The sequence below is a fragment of the Rhamphochromis longiceps genome, linkage group LG18, assembly GCF_057381845.1.
Source record: "Rhamphochromis longiceps isolate RC_006_pf linkage group LG18, R_longiceps_female_GT1.1, whole genome shotgun sequence".
NCBI lineage: Eukaryota > Metazoa > Chordata > Actinopteri > Cichliformes > Cichlidae > Rhamphochromis > Rhamphochromis longiceps.
Window position 1 is genome coordinate 21,474,364 of NC_140574.1, and position 20,166 is coordinate 21,494,529.

A 20,166-nucleotide genomic window follows, 5' to 3' on the forward strand; every position below is an offset into this window, starting at 1 on the left:
TGTTTGGATAAAGTGTGCTTCAGGGGAACAGTAGCTCGCTTTTTGTGTAAATAGTAGGCACATGGTTCATATGGATTTGCACCAATGATAGCACACTTGGTTCTTCAAGGAAACCGGCTGGAAGCTCTGGGAAATATTTTGCAGCAGGCAAAAGGAAGTTGTGACATTCTTAATTCCGGCCAAGCTCCTCCTTCCTCACCTAAAAAAAAAGTCTGTTATGCTGCTTTTCGTGTTTTTTCACGTGTTCATGTTGTTTATACGGTTTTTCTGCATGTCCTTTATGGGTATCACTGTGCATTATATAACTGTGTAAATCCGCTTTCATATAGGTGTGTTTTACATAGCAAACATTTATTTAATGACGTTAGCGTCCTACACACTCGCGCGCCCTCTACATGTCCGTATAAACAGCGCTTAAAAACTGCTGTTATTTTCCGTGTTTTTTTCGATCGCCATCACGTCTTGACAGCAACTTTTTTTCCTCGGTAAAAGTTTGTTTGCAAACAAAGGGAGGCCACGTGGAGGACTCGAAGCATTTGGTAATTGTAGTTTTCTCCTTCTTCAACGCCCAATAACAAACAATAATCCGAACTACACAACCCATAATGCTCCGCGGCAGAGGGATGGCTATTTTTTTCCCTGGCAAATATATAAGGGTCTGTGTTTACAGTTAGCTAGTTAGAAAGTCTTTGTTTTTGTCATCGTCGCGATTCAACATGTCCCGGCTGGATATCAGCCTGCTTTATTTTTTATAACCATTCGACCATAACTACTCGAAAATACATAGTCAAACTTTTTTAGGATACAGATTTACTGTTCTACAAATTTGTTTACCCACTGGAGAGAGAGGAGGAAGCTTCATCTGGAACTTTCTGCATAAGGTATTAATTTCTACATTTTACTAAGTAAACATTTGTGGTTGTTAACTTTAGACTTATTTCTATTGTTATTACTTGATTTATTTTTGCTTGAGTCTGTTGTGCTATATAGAGTAAAATAACAGCCCAACATTAAAAAAAAAACAAAATTAAGTAGGTAACGGTGGGCACGAGGCAAGTTTCTTTTGTCTTACTAATCGAAGCACATAAAGTATTTTCTACCTGTTTAGCTATTTAACCACACACCTAAATATACAAGTAGATATATTTCTTACCGAGTTGAACCTTATTAATATTAAATTAACATAAAATAAACACATAATTCAGCATCTGTTACTATTTTAAATATCAAAAAACAAACTGAGTATTGTTGCAGCCATTTTTCTATGTAAATTTAGCTTAATTTCAGTACTAACAAACGATGTATGAGTGCATATTGTAAAAACTGTGGTGTTGTTGTTGTTTTTTAATATCTGCATCGTATTATGCATCTTATTATGTATTGATCACAAAGGATATCTGCGTCAGATACCTCTGGCTAAACCTGTCCTTTAATCTGGATGACGAGGTGCTGCCGCAGCTGCCTGTGGGGAACAAGCTAACGCACGTGAATGGGTTGAGTTGTTGTTAAAAATAGCCAGAGATAAATTACCTCACCGGAGCAAAAGCCAGGCATGCTCCCGGCTTTTAAAAATACAGCACGGCAATAGATTTAAAATAAAAATAAATCCTTTCTTGATCAGATATTCTCAAGAACTTTATGAACTTTATTTATACCTTGACCTAAAGATGCCGTCTACCTTTCAGTGTGTAACAAAACATAATTACTGGGACTCACTTGGTTGCTTTGTCTTTTCTTCTCAAAGAGGTTACTGCCAAAAATACTTTTAAAAAAGAAACTAGTATCCTTGACTTTGCACTTGTTCAAAGAAAAGCATCCCTGCCCCCACGCCTTCAAACCTGACTGACGTGTAGACCGTTCCAACCGTTGCTCAGCCTCTTTCCCGCCTGTGTCTCTTTGTTTCCCATCTTCCGTGTCATGCACTCCGCGCTCCAGGGCACAACTGCTTCGCAGACAAGGTGCAATACTGATTTGCGTTCTGCTGACATTGACTTCCTTGGAAATTCTTTTCTTAAAGTGTGACGTAAGACTTTGTTTTTGCCCCACTGACTTAAGAACTGTGCTTGTGAGGGACTTGCGTGATCTCCCCTACTTCCAAACACATGCTTTGTGGTTTTACTCTGTGAGGGCTTTGTTTGTTTGGTGACTGATCTCAGTTCATACTGTAGTAATCTAATTGGGCTTCTTGTTATATATTCACCACCCTTTTTCGAGTATCCCCTGCTGCGATTTCCTAAAGAATAACATGATAATAATAATATTTTTACATTACTTGCTCTCCATCCTCAGATATCTTTTAAAGTATAAAACAGACCTATATTGAAGGTGGCAGCCATGGTATTGATGCTGGGCAGGAGGTTGAACAGGGAGGACTCTGGGATCAGAGACTCGCCAGCTGTCAAACGCAAGGTGCAGTCAAAGAAAAGATACACAAATAACTAACATTTGTTCCCAAATCTTTTGTGGCATCTTATCAAACCACACGTCTTTTTGTCTCCCAAGGTGTTTGAGGTTGAATCTAAAAATATAGCCAACCAGGATGTTCTGGACTTCTGCTCCGGATCCTCACACTCAGAGGGCATTCTGCAGGTGTTCAATGAGTTTCGCGACTGCCGCCTTTTCACCGACGTGGTCATCAGTGTGCAGGGCCGTGAGTTTCCCTGCCACCGCGCTGTGCTATCTGCCTGCTCTTCCTACTTCAGAGCCATGTTCTGCAATGATCACCGCGAGAGCCGTGAGATGCTTGTTGAAATTAACGGCATCCTAGCCGAGGCGATGGACTCATTTCTCAACTACGTTTACACCGGCCGTGCCAAAATCACCACTGAAAATGTCCAGTTTCTCTTTGAAACCGCCAGCCTTTTCCAGATCACCACACTCCGTGATGCCTGCGCTAAGTTCCTAGAGGATCAGCTGGACCCGTGCAACTGTCTGGGCATCCAGCGCTTTGCAGAGGCGCATTCTCTGAAGCAGCTGGCCAGCCGCTGTCACAGTTACGCCTTGGCCAACTTCTCAGAGGTGGCTCTGCACGAGGAGTTCCTCGACCTGCGTAAAGAAGAGTTGGAAGAGTACATTAACAGTGATGAACTTTCTGTCTGTAAGGAAGAGTTTGTGTTTGAGGCAGTGATGCGCTGGGTGTACCACAGCGTGGAGGCCAGGAAGCCCATTCTGAAGGCTCTCCTCCACCATGTCCGCCTGCCCCTTCTGCACCCCAGCTACTTTGTTCAGACCGTGGAGGGAGACCAGCTCATCCAAACTGCCCCAGAGTGCTACCACCTTCTCCACGAGGCCAGGCGTTACCACGTGCTCGGAAATGAAATGATGTCACCCAGAACTCGTCCACGAAGGTAACTAAAATGTTGATTCCCAGGTATGAGGAAGGTGACTTGTGTGTGTGACAGTTGCATGAGTGATAAATGAACTGTCTTTTCTGCCAGCCTTTTTGAATTATGTTTCAAACAACGATGAAAGATGTCACCGTGATAGAAAACACATCTTTTTAAGCAGTTAGCCAATCTTTTATCCCACATTGCATAACTAGATTTTACGATATGCGCGTGAACTCAGTGCTCCTGCCCGTGTTGTTGTTGTGTGTGTTTCAGTGTGAAAAACACAGGGAGTGCTAGTGTGTTGAAAAGACAAGTGTGTCACTGAGTCAGCTGGGTTTTGTAGTCCTATTTTAAAATGGAAATGATAATGAGGGAGGCCGAGCATGTTCCTGTACAGACTTGATGTAAAGGAAAGAAAAAATTATGTGATGCAAGACATGGTAATCATGAAATGTTGAGTCTTGTTGTCGTATCACCAGTCTAACTCACCTCACCAGTGTGTTTGGGTTCTCTTTGTCCTCACCTGTTAACTTTGTACCTATTTACCAAGCAGCCCGTATGCCGTATGTGTTAACTTTTGTACACCTGCATGTTAAAGTCTCTGATAAAGGACAAAAGCAGGTGCTGACTAAAAAAGCAGGCCATATGGTAGACTGTACTGTCTCCTTTGTTGTTAGACCTGCCTAAAAAAAAAGAGGGAGCAATTGTAGTTGTCGGTTATAAGGCGTTGTGTATTTCAAGTGTATTGTTAGTTGTTAGACGCATCTGGACTTCTCCTCCCCCGGGAAGCCTCCAGAAAGAAACTGATCACATCCACACAGCTTAGACACAAAGCTAAAGTGCTCCGGGGCCAGACTTTCTCTTAGTACTTGAACCAGCCCTGGAACTGTGCATTTTTCTGACAACGTGTAAACAAGCCATGAAAGAAACTGCAAATACGCCTACTTCTCAACACGGTACAGCCCAATATCTGACATATGAATGGTAGAATGGTAGAACAAGAAAAGAGGCTGTAGTTAATTAGCTCTCCCATAGGAAATGTAGTCATGTCCAGGGCATGTGTTGAACAGCCAAAGAGGAAAGCTTTGTGATCATGGAAATTCAGCTTAAGCTTAGCCTCGAGTGTGTTTTTGTTGTGCCTGAGATTGATGCATTCATTGTAAGCTGAACTTTGCCTTGAAGATAAATGAAGGTAAATCCTGTTGAAACCTTTTATGTCCCTGCCCTCCAGGTGTTGACATGTGTGTTTATATATATATTCATACCCTTTTAATTAGACACCATGTCTGCAATGTTCATTCCTCCTTGCTGGCCTTTTTATTTAAACTTCTTTTTTTGTTTGTTTTTATCATTTCTGCACTTTCATTTGTACTTAATCTGTCATTTCTATGGCTCTCCCCCTCCCTCTGCTCTTTATTTTAAAGGTCCACTGGGTACTCAGAGGTGATTGTGGTGGTGGGTGGCTGTGAGCGGGTAGGGGGCTTCAACCTGCCCTACAACGAATGCTATGATCCAGTCACAGGAGAATGGAAATCACTGGCAAAACTGCCCGAGTTCACCAAGTCAGAGTACGCCGTCTGCGCACTTCGCAACGACATCCTGGTGTCAGGTAAGATCCAGCCCACATGCTACACTTTATTTGCATGGCTTTATCGAAGCCTGAACACAGACAAATTTTAAATACCATCTATCCAAGTTTAAGTTACTGCTTTCTTGACCTTAAACTACTCAGGAACTAATTGTTGAATGTGTTGTTTTCTCTTTTTTATTACTTTTCAATGTATTATTTTTGCTAGTGGACATTTAGAATTCAGGTAAGTAATATTTTAGTGCTGGGTACACATCAGATACAGTCGGTTTGTGCTTGACTTGCCATCTAATCTCTCAGCGGAGAGGCAGGAAAGGCCACGGTGACTGTTTGCCCTGTGTTATTTTTAAGGCCTCAGCCCATTCGAGTTGAAGGAAAATATGAGCGCAACATCTGGAGGCACTCTGCAGGCTCAGTGCTATGAGACACCCTCACTGGCTGTTTCTGTCCTTCTTTCTCTTCCTACTGACCACTTCCCAAGGTCACCAAATTGACACTAACTCTCCAGGTTTCTCTGAATCTTCTTCATATAAGGATGAAAAAGTCTGTTTCCATAGTTTTTTCTGCAAGAAGCTTTACAGTAAATGTTAATCTGAGGTATAGCCTTCATGGGCGCTTGGCAAGACTGCTGCATTTTTCAAACTGCTGCCAAGTGTGTTGCAAGTCTCCTTTGGTGAAAATACATCCTACATTAAATAAGATGTTTTTCTCATTTATTTTAACTGGTGAGGTCAGAGTAAAGGTATTAACAAGAGCTCTGATGTGCCTGCTAGGCCTTCTCATGCTCAAACATGCTTTATATGAGCTGCACTGCAGTAATGGATAAAAACATTGCTAGAGAAGAGGGGGAAATATAGAAAGAAAGACACAGAGAGAGAAAAAAAGAAAGCTCTCCCCTTTAGCAAAGAGTGCAGTGCTGTCCCGCGCCAAGTCCTCACGTGTGTGCTATCACTCAGCCTCCAAACAGCATGAAAACGTCAACATAGCCCTCCCTCCCCCGTGCCTGTCCCACAGAAGTACATGCACAACACTGCTTTATAGCCTGTTGCGATCTTTATTGACATACTTTCTGTCTTTTGTGTGTGTTGATACATTAAATCCCTCCTCCTCAACTTTTATTTGTCTCAGTCACATTCCTGCACATACCACCATTCTGCCTGCCCTTTTTCATGCACTGTCGCAATACCTTCCAGGGCCTCCAGTATGTAGCACAGCTGCAGTTATTTCTGGTCTTAAATAGGATATGGGTATAGAAAGTGTCCCTGGCTTCTCCGTCCTTGGACTTGAACTCTGGCCAGTACTGACCTACTTAGGTCAATAACACTCCAATAAACCTCCTACTGTATTATCAGCTAGTGAGCAGCAACACATGTTCATGCCACATACATGTGGCATACATGGATTGTATCTCATTGTCACAAGTTGCTTTTTCACGACTGGTATTCTAAGACATACTCTAAGAAATGCTTATTGGTATTTCAAAGACATGCAAATGTCACACAAATCATGTCTGGGACCTCCCAAAGTCATGGATTCTTGTGCTTTAAAAACAGTGATTAGCAGTGGCCCTCCCCATCTGCACCGGGAAGACATTACCTACCGGCATTTTTAAAGAGGAAAGACCCTATTCCAAAGAAACACTGCTTTTATGACTAGCTTTTCAAATGTACATGTCTGTCTTTGAAGGGATAAAGTCTCCATCATTGCAAATCTTTCAACAGCAGGTCTTCAGGAGCAGCACACTGTCTGGATTTTTTTCTTCCTGCAGACTGATTGAGCTGATACATGCTGCAACTAGCTTCTTTGGCTTCTTCTTAAATGATTGAACATTAATTACAGACAGACCTGCAGAGGACCCCTTTCCACCTTTGTTCCACTTTATCGTTGCTCCACACAACCACTGATCTGTGTGCTGTACAAAGTAAACAACCTTCTGAGCACTGCTGACACGCGATACATAACAGGTTGTTGGATAAAAGCCAGCAACCTGTTTCCTAGACCTGCTTTTTTTCCAGAATTGATAACATTACCTTTTTCTCTTCCAACTTTACTGTTGACACATATATATATATATATATATATATATATATATATATATATATATATATATATATATATATATATATATATATATATTTTGGTAGTTTATTAAATATTTAGGGGAGATTCTTTCTTTTTTCCTGCTGTCTATGTTTGGCAGCGGGGAGGCAAGAAGGGGCACAAGTTTGGGCTTGCTTGAAATGTGGCTGGGTCATGTCATTACATGGTCAAATGACGCCTTCTTCTCCACAATGTCACAGATGACAGATAGAGGATACGCTGCAGTAGTAGTAGATTGTTAGCAGACAAAGATCCTTTCATGCGTGTTTGCTTTGAAGGTAAATACAAACAAAAAATCTCTGGAACATAATTGCATGGGTATGTGTGCGTGTGTGTCAGAGTCAGATAAGACTTACAACACTGACCTAGTTAGGCGATAAGTTATTACTTAACACCCAAAGTGTGCTGCTCATCAAGAGTAGCGTTTTAAAGTTTTTATATAGGATCAACCACATTGTTAGACTAATAGTGAATAGAGTTATAAAATGTAGAGCACTCAAAGCTGAACTCAGAGCTGTCTTAACTGTATTCATGAGAGCTGTTTTCATTTTGTTGTTTTTTTAGGTGGTCGTATAAACAGCAGGGATGTGTGGATGTATAACTCCCAGCTCAACCTGTGGATCAGAGTGGCTTCTCTTAACAAAGGTCGCTGGAGGCACAAGATGGGTGTGCTACTGGGCAAGGTAAGGAGGGACATAATGCCTCTTGATGTCTGACTCGACTTAAGTTTCAGCATCAGGTTTTACCCAGTGACAGCACCACAGCAACACCGCAAGTTAGTTCATGATAGAGTGTGACGTGTCTGCTACTTGCAATTTTTCATATCAATTTCCTTTTGTTTTTTAAATGTCTTGTAGAAATTGTGAACGCTCTCTTAATGACATTTTCGTAACTTTTTCTATAACAGGTGACAGAACAGCTGTTGTTGTTGTTTTTTTCCAGGATGTCGTATCTGTCTGTCTCCAACATTTCATAGCTATTGAATCTTGGCTACATAGGAACTAACCAGCAACTATGCTTCACAGGAAAAATGCGATGTGTGTTTACAGAAACTTGAGTAATGGGTTCATCCGAGAAGAATAAAGAGAATGCGTAGCATCATCATTATCTTCCTTACTTCCTCACATAGTTTCTAAGATCAAGTCTTAGATAGGGGCTGACATTTACATGTCTACACGAATCTGTGGAATCTTTTCCGCGGAAGTTTTCAATTGCTGTCGAATTTGCATATTCAACGTAGGTCTCATTCCACACTATTCCGGGTCAAGTGATAGTTTTAGAAATTCCTAAAGGCATTGTATACTTAGGGATGATTGACATTAAGCATCTGGCCTTAAACCTGATTCAGTCAATAATTCTAAGAAAAAATTACAATAATTGTTATTGCAGTTCCATTTGATTATAGCCTGATTTTTGCTGTCACACATCCATGTGTTGCCTGAGGGTTTGTAAACAGCTGTTGCCAACTTGTCTCACAAACCCTGATACGCAGGAGCCTATTCAACAGACAAAAGTTTGTTTTCGTTTTTAAAAGAACCACAAGCTACTGTTTAGAGCTGACTAAACAGTAGCTTCAGCTACTGAAAGTCTGTAGCTGATTCAGTCATTTCATATACTTTACACATGTTATTTTGAAGATGTTATAGACATTCATAATCAAAATGTCTTGAAATGTAAGATTTCTTTGTCTCAGAGAGGTTTTTCATAGCTAGCACAGCCTGGCCACATAGGAATATTTATAGAGAAAAGTGTAGCTTACAGTCAAGCAATCAGTGCTGCACAATGTGCTACAGCATAACGCTCCATTACATCGGTGTCAATCCAGCATGTGTACTTTGAAAGTTGAAGTTCAGTAAAGTTTGTGTGCATGTGATGACGTGTGATTGCAAAGATTTGAGCGCTGTAAAAAACAATGTGTCACTCGCTCAGTGTATTTACCGTTTCTTATTTCCTTGTTCCAAAGGATTTTTAATATATTTGAGATAAAGTACAAAAGAGCAAACACCTACATATTTAGGAATTTCTGGAATCTGTTCCATGGAGCTTTTTGACTACTTTAAAATGACGTGGTTCAGTCATATGTCTCATTTTAGTTTTGCGGCTATGGTTTTCCATCGAGGCTTGAAGGAAATAGTTAAGAAGTCGTAAGGGTGTTTGGCATTAGATATCTATCTTTAAACCTGATGAAGTCACACACACTAAGTCATCTGTTTTTGTTTTTTTTGGCGATAGGCTGCTTTCTGCTGTCACATATCTGTGTTAACTGAAGGTTTGGTGTCATCTCACAAATCTTCGTATACAATCCTGTTAATACCTTCCACGCTGAAAGTAACTCAACTGTCAAAAAATATTTTGAATGATCTTTTACAGATATTTTCTTTTTAGTACAGCTATACATAGATTCAAGAGCTCCAAATGAGTTTGTAAAGACGCATTGGGTCCATACTATAATCTTCATCACACAAATATACTGTACAGTCAAGTCTGTCTTCATTACAGACGGAACTTGATAAGTGCTTCTGCTTTAGAGCCGTTACCAGTCCATTAAACTTGTATGTCTCCAAATTTATTCAGTGTCTTTTATCAGCGTTGGCATGTTCTCCTGACAGCTGCACATTCCAAAATAGGAATTACCGCAGTGGACCCAGGAGTTGCACGCATGCCTTAGCTCTGTGCATTGTGTTCAAATTCAGACTTGTGTAGGCGGACTGTTTTCCACACAGAGAATTGATCACTAAGAGAATCGAAAAAGAATTGAACCTCTAGTTGGACGAAATTTCTGAACTGTAGACATTTGTTGTTGATGTCGTCTAAAGAAGGACAGTTGTTTTGGTTCATGCATGCACATAAGTTCATGTTCAGGCCAATACATCACTCATATGCACTTTAGTGACAAATGATTACTCACTATTACAAACATCAAGTTAATGGACACGACTACAAGTATTCTTGGAAAGCTTTGAAATAGCGCTGTATTTACTCTTTCACAGGGGATGTGACTCAGGGACTTCTTATCGTTGGTAGGTCTGTAGTGCAAACATCCTTTTCTTATTTTTGGGACGTTTCTTTGATCTACACTGGATTTTACACGACACGCAAAATATTTTGTTGCCTTGCCACAGCAAACCACATATGTGCATTTGGTGTACGTGCTGCTGTTCTACAACAGTGTGGTATTTAGTTGGTGGTCATGGTGTGGCTTTAAGAGTCAGTAATTAACTACAAAGTGAACCATGCACACATGTGTGGTGAAAACATGACTGATATTGGTACATTAAAGGAAACCACGGTTAATGGTAAGAGTCTGTAGCTGGCTGGGCACTCCCATGCAAAACCTGTTGAATGAAAAAAGATCAACTTTTATACCAAAGTACAAGTTTTGCAACTCAAAACTGGACAAAAAAATGTAAGCGTATCTAAAACCATAGACACACGAATTACTCTGTGATGTATTCTCTTTTATCCTCTGCTTGTCGATGGTCTGTCAAGTAATTATAGAAAAATGCTTCTTAAAGCTTTAAAAGTTTTTATCCTTTTGATCGCTTTAGTAGCCGTCCTCCTAACTGAAGGTAAATAAACGTCTGTCAGAGATAAGACCTCTATTTATCATTTTTCAAATTACCTGAATGTATATTTATAGTACTATTTATATTATCATTTTACCTCAGAATCGTTTGGCATGTAGATCTGGAAGGTTTTTCCAGTTTGTGCCTTTTTTGTTTTGGTCTCATTCCAGGTTCTTATCTGGCTTTTTATCTCTGAGACATTTTGCCCCTTGACAATGTATCTTTCTGTTTGTTGATTTCCTCAGAATTCAGTTCCCCTCCCCCTGAGTTTATACCCTCTCATTTCCTCATTCAGCTTGTAATTTCCCCTTTTGGTGAAAAAGCACTGATGTGGCAGTTGCAAGTTTAGAATAACAAAGTACAAGCGTCTATAATGCAGGACCAGGTATAATCCTACTACACTTAAAGTTGATAAATGAATGTAAGGTTTGCTGAAGTGTAAACATCTAGAGGATAGCTGATTATCACGGGGATGGCGGTATAAGATCACACAGACACACACGTGTACACTTCTCAGTGTCCTGCAGTCTGATACGTCCTGTTGGACTGGTCTAGTTTCCATAGATATAATCTAAAATAGGTCACCACTTGTTTTCCTGTCCCTGTTATGGTGGCACATGGTGACGGCTGTTCACATCTATTATATGTTTCACTCTCTCTCTGTCAGTCTCTCTCTCAGACACACTCACACTCTTTCGCTCTTTCTATTAATACGCTCGTGTTTTTGTCCCCCTGCTGCAGTTGTTCTGTGTTTCTCTTGCTTTAACTACATCTTACCTTAGCACATGTTAAGGAAGCTGTTAATCATTTAACCAGTGGCTCAGCACTTAAATATGGTCATAAAACTAGCATGCATGTTCAGTGAATTACAATTGTGTCTGCAGATTTATGGATTTTGTTTAGCTCAGCATATTTTTATGACAGCTGCATACTTTAGGTCAGTATTCATTGGCTGTCTGCGCTGCCATTATGTCCTAGTATTGACAGACTTTCATGGTGTATCAAAAGCTGATGTCTTATTAAAAGAGTGCAAATACAGTGATCCAGTGCCCCACCCCCACTCCTTTCCACCACCTTCTTTAAACAATCTTGTGTCTGGATATCTTCAATGGCTCTTTAAAGCGCCAGCCCACCAGAATTACATAAGGAAGAACAAGATGCTTTACATTTGTTGTTGCTATTACTGTGGGCGCCTTAAAGGTGTGTATCTAGCTTTACATGTGACTGGATTGAAATTGTTGTTAATACAAATAGAAAGGAGGAAAAAAACAGCTCAACAAAACCAGTAGTTTAACAAAATCCTTTGTAAACAACTCCTTGCACTTGATTATATTTATCTCTCAGTAGCCTGTTTTCTTCTTTATCGCTCTTTGCTTCTCTCGCGTCTCTCACTTTTAGGAAAAAACAACCCACATTTACAGTTTATCAGCTGTATCAACATTAATTATTAAAAATAAACAAATTGCAGTTGGCGTGCATGCCCACGGTCTTATTCAGTGAGTTACAATGTGGCAGCTCAGTTATGTGATTCTGTCACTGAAAATACACGAATGCAGAGACAATACTACTCTGTAACCGCACGACTTATAAACAAGAATAGGGATTGTCAGTTTTTCAGTTGGAAAAACAATAGTGCTATTCAGCATTAGCTAGGCGTTTAATGCTAATAACCATGTGTCCCATCAGCTTCCGTCTTTTTGTTCCTCTTCTTTTCCTCCATCTTTCTTTGTTCCTGTCTCTCCTGTTTTCCTCTTTTTCTTGTCTGTACTTATTTATGTTTCCTATTTTGCAGAGAGGCAGGAACAGCCTGAAGGTTTTCTCTTGCATAACACCGCACTTGTAACCAGCAATGCTCCTCACTGTTTTCTTGACACGTGAGCCCTTTACAGAGGATGTTATTAGCATAACTGAAAAATACATCTGTGTCTTTCACAAAGTTGCTGTAGCATTTGTAGGGTCTGTCTCATGTCAACACAGTATCCCCAATTCTGTTGCTGTAGTTTGGAATATAGTTTATGCATAGTGATTGCCAGATTTGCTTCATCAGGCAGAATGAGAGTGTGGAAATTCAGGCTGTAACAAGTATGCTGTCAAGTTCAGACGTTCGTAGTTATGAAGATTTATGTTTAAAGGTTAACAGATGAACTGGGCTTTGCAGTAAGGAACTGATCATTGTGCCTATTCAGAAGAAGTACGTCAGCAACACTCTGCTCCTGATGAACTGGTTTTCTAAAGCTGACATAGAGGCTGTTGTTCATGTTCATAAAGTAGTGAATTTGAATGCAAACATCTTTTTGCTGTGAATAATTTTTGTTTCTCTATGCTTGAAATTTCTCTTACTTTTAATTTTGGCCCCTCATCTGACCCTCATACATTTGTGTGTCTGTCCACAGGTTTATGTTGTGGGTGGTTATGATGGACAGAGCCGCCTGAGCAGTGTGGAGTGTTATGACTCCTTCTCTAACCGCTGGACAGAAGTGGCTCCCATGAAAGAAGCGGTCAGCTCTCCAGCTGTGGCCAGCTGTGCTGGAAAGCTCTTTGTTATCGGAGGAGGGCCTGACGATGAAACCTGTTCAGACAAGGTGATAAATGGTTTTTCAGCACCCACACACTCAAGCACATAGTGCTCTTTTTTTTTTTCTTTTTCTTTTTTTGCCTGTCCCGTTTGGTTCTTTTGCCATCAGAATTGTTGTCTAAAGGCAAAGAAAGATGCCCAACGGATTTACTTTACCAAATGGACCATCCCAGCCTTGCTGTATTGGTCTATTTGATTCACCTTTGCTTTTATTGTTTATTTTATTTTCATTTGCTGAACATGGGACAGACTTGACTGGGGAAAAGAAAAGGGAGAAAGACAGAGGGAAAGAAAAAGAGCGGGTAAGAGGGACGGTGATAAAGGGCAAAAACCAACAAAACAAACAGACTAAGCTGCTCTCAGATAACTTGTTTTCATAATTACAGGTGTGCAATGGAAGTTTAAAATTCTGCTTTGTTTTGCTTTTTTTCAAGCTCCTTTACGTCACACAACATAAAACATAATATGTAAAGGCCTCATAGTTCTCGGTCGCTGCATGATTTGTATAAAGATCAGATTTCCCCTTTTTCCTGAATTGAGTTAAAGGGAAGGCTTAAATAACAATCATTTCTTACCAAGTATTTTAGCTTTCGTAATGATGGTTTTGCATAGTAGTAACAGGTACATCCTGTTTATTCAGGTTGGTCCTGATTTACCTTGTTTCACTCTGTTAATTGTATCCAGGCTTTGTTCTCCATGGAATGCATTAATTGTACTGTATTTCAGGTTTTATTTCATAGCATTTACTCATAGGAGTAAAGCTATAACAGCTTAACATGCTGACATATTCAGAAATGTTACAGTAGGAGAAAAATACAGTGGCACGTGATGACGGACCATTTTACCATGATAAACTTTCTGTGAAATGAATGCTAGGTAACAATAGCGATAACTTACTTAAGGATTAGGTCATTTGTCATCTGTCACGCTACCATGTAAAACAGATCGCCTCAGAATTTGGACTTAACAAGTACCTTGGAATAGTTTCAGTATGTTTTGAATGACAGGCCACATTGTTGGTAGTAAACAGGAAGACACTGGCTTTCTTAGGAATCCAAAGTTCCAACGAAGCAGTTTTTTTACGTCCGTGAAATAGCTGGCATATTTGTTTATGACTATGCAGAGTAGAAAAAACACATTCATGTGCAGAGGGGCAGCCTGATAAGACTAAGAGCCCATGCTGACTCCAGATTTTTGATCTGCTCATCTCTTGGGTCTGCTAACAGGGTCATTTAGATTGGTCCCAAAGGTCCTAATCTGTCTCAGCGAGACTCTGTGCTCAATGGAAATCCTTAGAGACCAAACTTTTGGGGGGAGGCTATTTTAAAGATAAGTGGGTGAGAGAATGTTTGGATTGTATGCAAAACCACACAGAGATGCACTTAATGTCAGCCCACAGAAGAGTCAGTAACCACCGAATGGGCTTTACATATTTTAGTTGTTACTGCTTTTGACAGCTGTTTTTCCACTGCATGGTATAGATTTTTCTAAGATAAAGAAAGATAAAGTTTCTTTCATCTTTGTAAAACACCACTATGTTCAAACGTATGTTACAGGTTCAGTGCTATGATCCAGAGACAGACTCCTGGTTGCTACGTGCCAGCATCCCCATTGCCAAGCGGTGTATCTCAGCAGTATCTCTCAACAATATGATCTATGTGTGCGGCGGTCTCACGAAGTCCATTTACTGCTACGACCCTGGAGAGGACTACTGGATGCATGTGGCTCAGACCTTCAACAAACAGGTTACTATCAAACACAGACGCTGAGTGCCCGAATCCACAAACTGACTTTAGCCATAAGAATATGAAGAGTTCTATACTTTGACGATGTACCCTTTAATTTCTGTCTTTCTTTAACTGTAGGAGAGCTGTGGCATGTCAGTGTGTAACGGAAAGATCTACATCCTCGGCGGCAGGGGGGAAAATGGCGAAGCCACAGACACCGTCCTGTGTTACGACCCAGCAACAGGCATCATGACGGGAGCATCCTCTATGCCTCGAGCCATCTCCTACCACGGCTGCGTAACCATCCATCGTTACAATGACAAATACTTCAAGTCATGACCAGGAACAGGATCGCACACACAGACACTCTCTCAACATGAGAGCAAACATTAAAGAACTCTCCAAGTACTCATACATGTACAAAGACAAAAAACTAACCACACCCCGTTTTTTTTGTTTTTTTAATAAGAGGCACATTTAATAGTTCTAACCACAGCATCAGTGAGCTAATTTATTTCCTCACAGCATCATGTAGCAAGACTCGTTGCGGTGCTGTGAATCTTTTGTTGTCTTAATAGCCTTTCTGTGGAAATCCTTAGAAGTTGATAATACTAATGGCTTCTCTGCAACCAGAGATAAAGTGGAACCAGATCAGCATGAGAGATGTGCTTTGGTGAAAATCAGTCTTAAATTACACTGTAGATCTCTGAAAACAAAGCGAAACAAAAGCATGGTTGCTTTTTCATTTACCGAAGAGTTTCAATTGAAATATGAGCTTCGAGATTCATTCTTGACCTTGAGATGAGATTAAACTACAAGCTCACTTACTCACCTTTTCACATAGCGTTCTATGAATAGATTGACACGTGTTAAAATATTTGATTTTGAGGTGTGCTCAAAAAAGTCATTAAGTGAAAACAAAGGGTGGTGCTCCCAATTACATTATTGAGTTTTTGCTAGCACTCATTTATCATACCTACAGACCATCAATATAAAAAATGTAACTTCCCAGCACTCTGCTTTCATTCCTGTGCAAAGTATAACCTCAAGATTTAGGTCGCTGATGATTAATGAGAGTTCTGATGAGCAAAAAAACAACACTGAAAATATCCGCCGAGAGCCAACAGTTGTCTCTGGAGAAACAAAAATATATCCAAAAATACTGATCTGAGTGATCAGGTCAGATTACTCACCTCGCCCCCCTGCACTCATGCAGTTTGTCTCATACAGTAAAGTTATGCCAAGCTCTGGCAAAGAACATAATAACGAACTGTGCTCTGTTGTTTGTTTTTTTTACCTCTTCTCCAATACTGAAAATGACCTGATAGAAATGTGGTAAGCAGTCAGCCAGCTGCTCTCCCACAGTATCATCTGTCATAAATACGAAGCTCTTTCACTCCTCAACCCAGAGCCAAGTTAAGAGAAGAGGTAAAGAGCAGAAGCTGTGAAAACATTGGACTCTTGCCACTGTTGGCTCTTCCCTTGTGTTTCCTTTTTTTCCCATCTCATCACCACTCACCATTAAGTTCCACTTCCCATATGTGTGTTTCTCTTCCTGCGCTCCAGCTGTGTCATCACCTCACTTTTTACAGTCAGCCATGCTATTGCCTTCTAAGCTGTATTTTTTGCTCCTTTTTAATTATTATTATTTCACTCATTATTGCCTTTTTTTGGTAAGTTATATTTGCCCGTGCCTATTTTTTTTATAATTGGATGTTTATTGTATGATAAGTAGTTATGTCGACGTTAGTCCATCGGTGTACTGGGCTTGTGGGGTGGTTTTGTAGATGTGAGAAGCCTTTTGTGGATCAAACTCATAGACTGCTCTGAATAAATGGTGTGCATGTCTGGTGTGTATGTGTGTGTGCGTGTGTGTGTGTGTATGTGCGTGCACGTGTCTGTGTGTGTAAGGTTATTGTGTGACTTTTACTGCTTGGTCTGGATGCTTTGGGAGCCACGCAGGTTTATCACAGAGTTGTCGTGCAATGCTGCCACATCTCACCTGTACACTTACATGTAAAGATGTAACTCGGGGTAACCATAGATACCTCCAGGTGTGTATGCGCGTATGTGTGTTGAATGGTCAGCTAAGGTGGCGGGTGCAGCAGTGCTGGCCCTCACACAGTTGGCGGGTTTAAGAGTCTTGAATGATGAGGATTTTGGATGGTGTGGCTCTTGGTCAGTAAAAGTCACCTTTTAATACAATTGGTGTTGATAGATTGCTGTGAATATACAGTTAACTTTGTTTTCTTTGTTTAACCTATATTTAAATGTATCTTTGTATTCTTGTTTGCATAATATGTTCTCTTGAGAGCCCCGATTGTGCACTTTGACAGAATCCTGTTAAATGTAGAACTTTATGACAATGATTTCCTTTTTTACTGTATCAGTAAATGTTCTTTGCTTTCATGTGACGTATAGAAAAGAGATTGAAAAGGGCCTGTCAGCTCCTGTTGACCACTGCCTCCTACGCTGAAAAAAACAGCAAATATTGCTGCAAAGGAAGCAGCGTCGTCATGACAATTTCAGTTGTCAAATTTTAGAGATTTGTGAATTTGGCACTCAGCACCATTACCTAATATCCTTTAAGAACAGCTCTGGTCATGCTTCACCTGTCAGGTATGATAACAAAAATATGTAGGGGGAAGTTGTTGGTTTTTTTACATAAACATTCTTCACATTCCTCCAAATGGAGGTCAGGTTAAGGAGCAATACAGGTGGAAAAATGAAGCACCTCCTGATTCACCTGCTTGCAGAAGTCAGGAGGAGTGACGGGTTCAGTTGAGGGGCAGGAAAGCGGAAAGGCTGAAGCATGGGAGTGATAAAGTGAGAATCTGAGTGTGTGTGCGTCTGTGATTTCACTGAGTATTTACTCTTAAGTAGGGCACAAACTGTCATGTTGTGCTGATTTATTGATTTTCATTAATGTCTTTCATGTATTATTGACTTTTGATAAGAATATCCATCATTTTGTTTTTTTTGTGTGTGTACTGTTTTGGGTTTTTTTTTAATCTTTTGCTTGTTGTGGTGAGTTGTGGGATTGCGTGATGCTGAGAACATAAAAAGGACGTGCAGCAGATTACACCCCAAAAAACTGAGGGTTACAACTTGCTCACCAGAGTTAAATGTTAACACAGATAAGAGCCACATTTGAGATCCTGAAGTCAGTCTTGTTGGAAAAGCACCACCTGTGCCTTGCCTTGATATCAAGAGATGTAACCTCTTAAGTGCTGCCCTAGGTGCCTTAGCGAAAGATTAATGAGTGAGCAATTACATCAGATAATTGTGATATACACTGCTACTATTGTGTGCATGATGTGTGATACTTTAACAACACTTTTCTTGTGCTCTTCGTTTTAAAAAAAATCTTTCAATTTTTGTAAACTGCAGTATGTTGAAATGTAATGGTTGAGTTGTTTATGAGAAACATCAATAAAGTTTTTCTTAATGTATCAACGCTTTGCTCTCACTCATTGTTAACAAGTGAAAGTCTACAAGAAAACAACGATGCACCTGTTCAGATGCTCATTAATGCAAATTCCCGCTGTGATAGCCTCAGTGTCCTGCTCTTAGCTGACAGGAGTGGCACCTGGTGTGGTCTTCTGCTGCTGTAGCCCATCTACTTCCAGGTTGGGCGTGTTCATTCAGAGATGCTCTTCTGCACAGGTGTTGTTTTGACTTACTGTTACCTTCCCAGCATCTTCAAGCTTTATGGCCATTGCCCTCTGACATCAACAAGGCCTTTTTGCTCAGAGAGATGCCGCTCACTGGATATTTTTGTTTTTTGGAGCTTTCTCTGTAAGCACCAGAGATGGCTGTGTGGGAGAATCTCAGTAGATCAGCAGTTTCTGAACTACTTATTCCTTTCTTGAACTTCAGCGGATCATTCATGGCAAAACACAGTGACTTGCTGCCATGTTAGGCTGATTAGATATTTGTGTTACGTAATGAGCAGCTGAACAGGCGTACCCGAGAAAGTGGCCACTAAGTAAATTCTCACACATGTTCATTGTGGATCATTTTCATGCCAGCAATGGAGGTAAAACTCCTCCAAGAGAAGATGTCCTGATATTTATGTTCCCTTCTCAAACAAAATGTAAAGTTTTCACTGAAATCAGAAGGCTGAAATGAAAAGCGATTCTTGTGGTCAGTGCAGCATGCAGTCAATGTGCCCCGAGAAGTTGTGTATTTTCTCAATCAAGCGATCGTGAGCACATCCGTTTTCACAACAGACTGGCCATAAAAAGAATGGAAACAAAGTGATTTATGTATTTCATCGAAACCACAACTATTGTCCCACAAATATCCATGAAGATGTCACAAAAGAAGAGATGCGCCATGTGGGTTTTGTTGCAAGTTGTAACAATCTGCTCCACAGAGCTGTGGACACTGTATTCACCAAGGGATGAGTCAATCATGCTGGTGAAGTTTTAATGAGTCATTGTGGTGAACAAGGGGACAGTGTTTAAAAGCAGCCGCACTTTTTAAAGTAGGATTGAGCAACCCATGCTTCATTATCAGGCCCTTTTTATTTAAGTCTCATGTGATTTATATTCTCCATATTATGCTTTGGTTTAATGAAAACCACAAAGAATCCTCTCAGAGATTGTTACCGTCTCGCTACATTTACCCCAAACATTATGGGAAAAATTGAAGACATGCCTTACCCATACATCTGTGTTCTGATATATGCAAAGAGCTCATCAGGGACATGCATTCTCAGACGGGATAATACTATACAGTTCATTAATCAGCTGTGATTATAAGAATAGAATAGAATAGAATAGAATAGAATAGAATTCAACTTTATTGTCATTGCACATGCACAGGTACAGGGCAACGAAATGCAGTTTGCATCCATCCAGAAGTGCTTTAGTGATATAGATATATTACAATATATATTAGCAATAATATAGATATGTGAGTATATTACAGAAATGGGTCTATTATGGTATGTTATAATGTACACGGTATGAAGTATGTTGTGAATATTCTATAACTATAAGTATGTACAGGCTGTAGTGAGTACAAGCTATGTACAGGATATGAACAGGATATAAATATGAAAAACTATACAGAATATGAAATGAAATAAATAACTTTACAGAATCTGAGATATACAGCTATACAGAAATGGGAACTATGCAAGTTGTAAACAGTTGTAGGATTAAAGATTATCGAATGTACAGAATGATTATTTACACAGAGCTATACAGTAGTGCAGTTAAGATAAGTGAGGGTGTAGATAGTTTCTACAGAGGCTATATAAAGTGCTAGTGGT

General features: G+C 40.1%; 1 protein-coding gene across 1 annotated transcript; it reads left to right on the forward strand.

Moving 5' to 3' along the window:
• The first annotated feature begins 200 nt into the window (after positions 1-200).
• On the forward strand, positions 201-18,337 carry klhl24a (kelch-like family member 24a). Its single transcript, XM_085388663.1, has 8 exons — positions 201-881; positions 2,290-2,409; positions 2,503-3,347; positions 4,754-4,938; positions 7,582-7,700; positions 12,977-13,165; positions 14,715-14,903; positions 15,024-18,337. Exons 2-8 carry the CDS (start codon positions 2,335-2,337, stop codon positions 15,222-15,224), a joined length of 1,803 nt encoding a protein of 600 aa, XP_085244789.1. The 5' UTR covers positions 201-881; positions 2,290-2,334; the 3' UTR covers positions 15,225-18,337.
• The last annotated feature ends 1,829 nt before the right edge of the window (positions 18,338-20,166 follow it).

What these genes read in the sequence shown, in the direction of transcription:
- klhl24a (XM_085388663.1), top strand. Translation starts at nt 2,335, where the DNA reads ATGGTATTGATGCTGGGCAGGAGGTTGAACAGGGAGGACTCTGGGATC. An exon ending in CAACGACATCCTGGTGTCAG is followed by an intron (nt 4,939 to 7,581) that starts GTAAGATCCAGC and finishes TTGTTTTTTTAG; the next exon opens with GTGGTCGTATAAACAGCAGG. An exon ending in ATGAAACCTGTTCAGACAAG is followed by an intron (nt 13,166 to 14,714) that starts GTGATAAATGGT and finishes CGTATGTTACAG; the next exon opens with GTTCAGTGCTATGATCCAGA.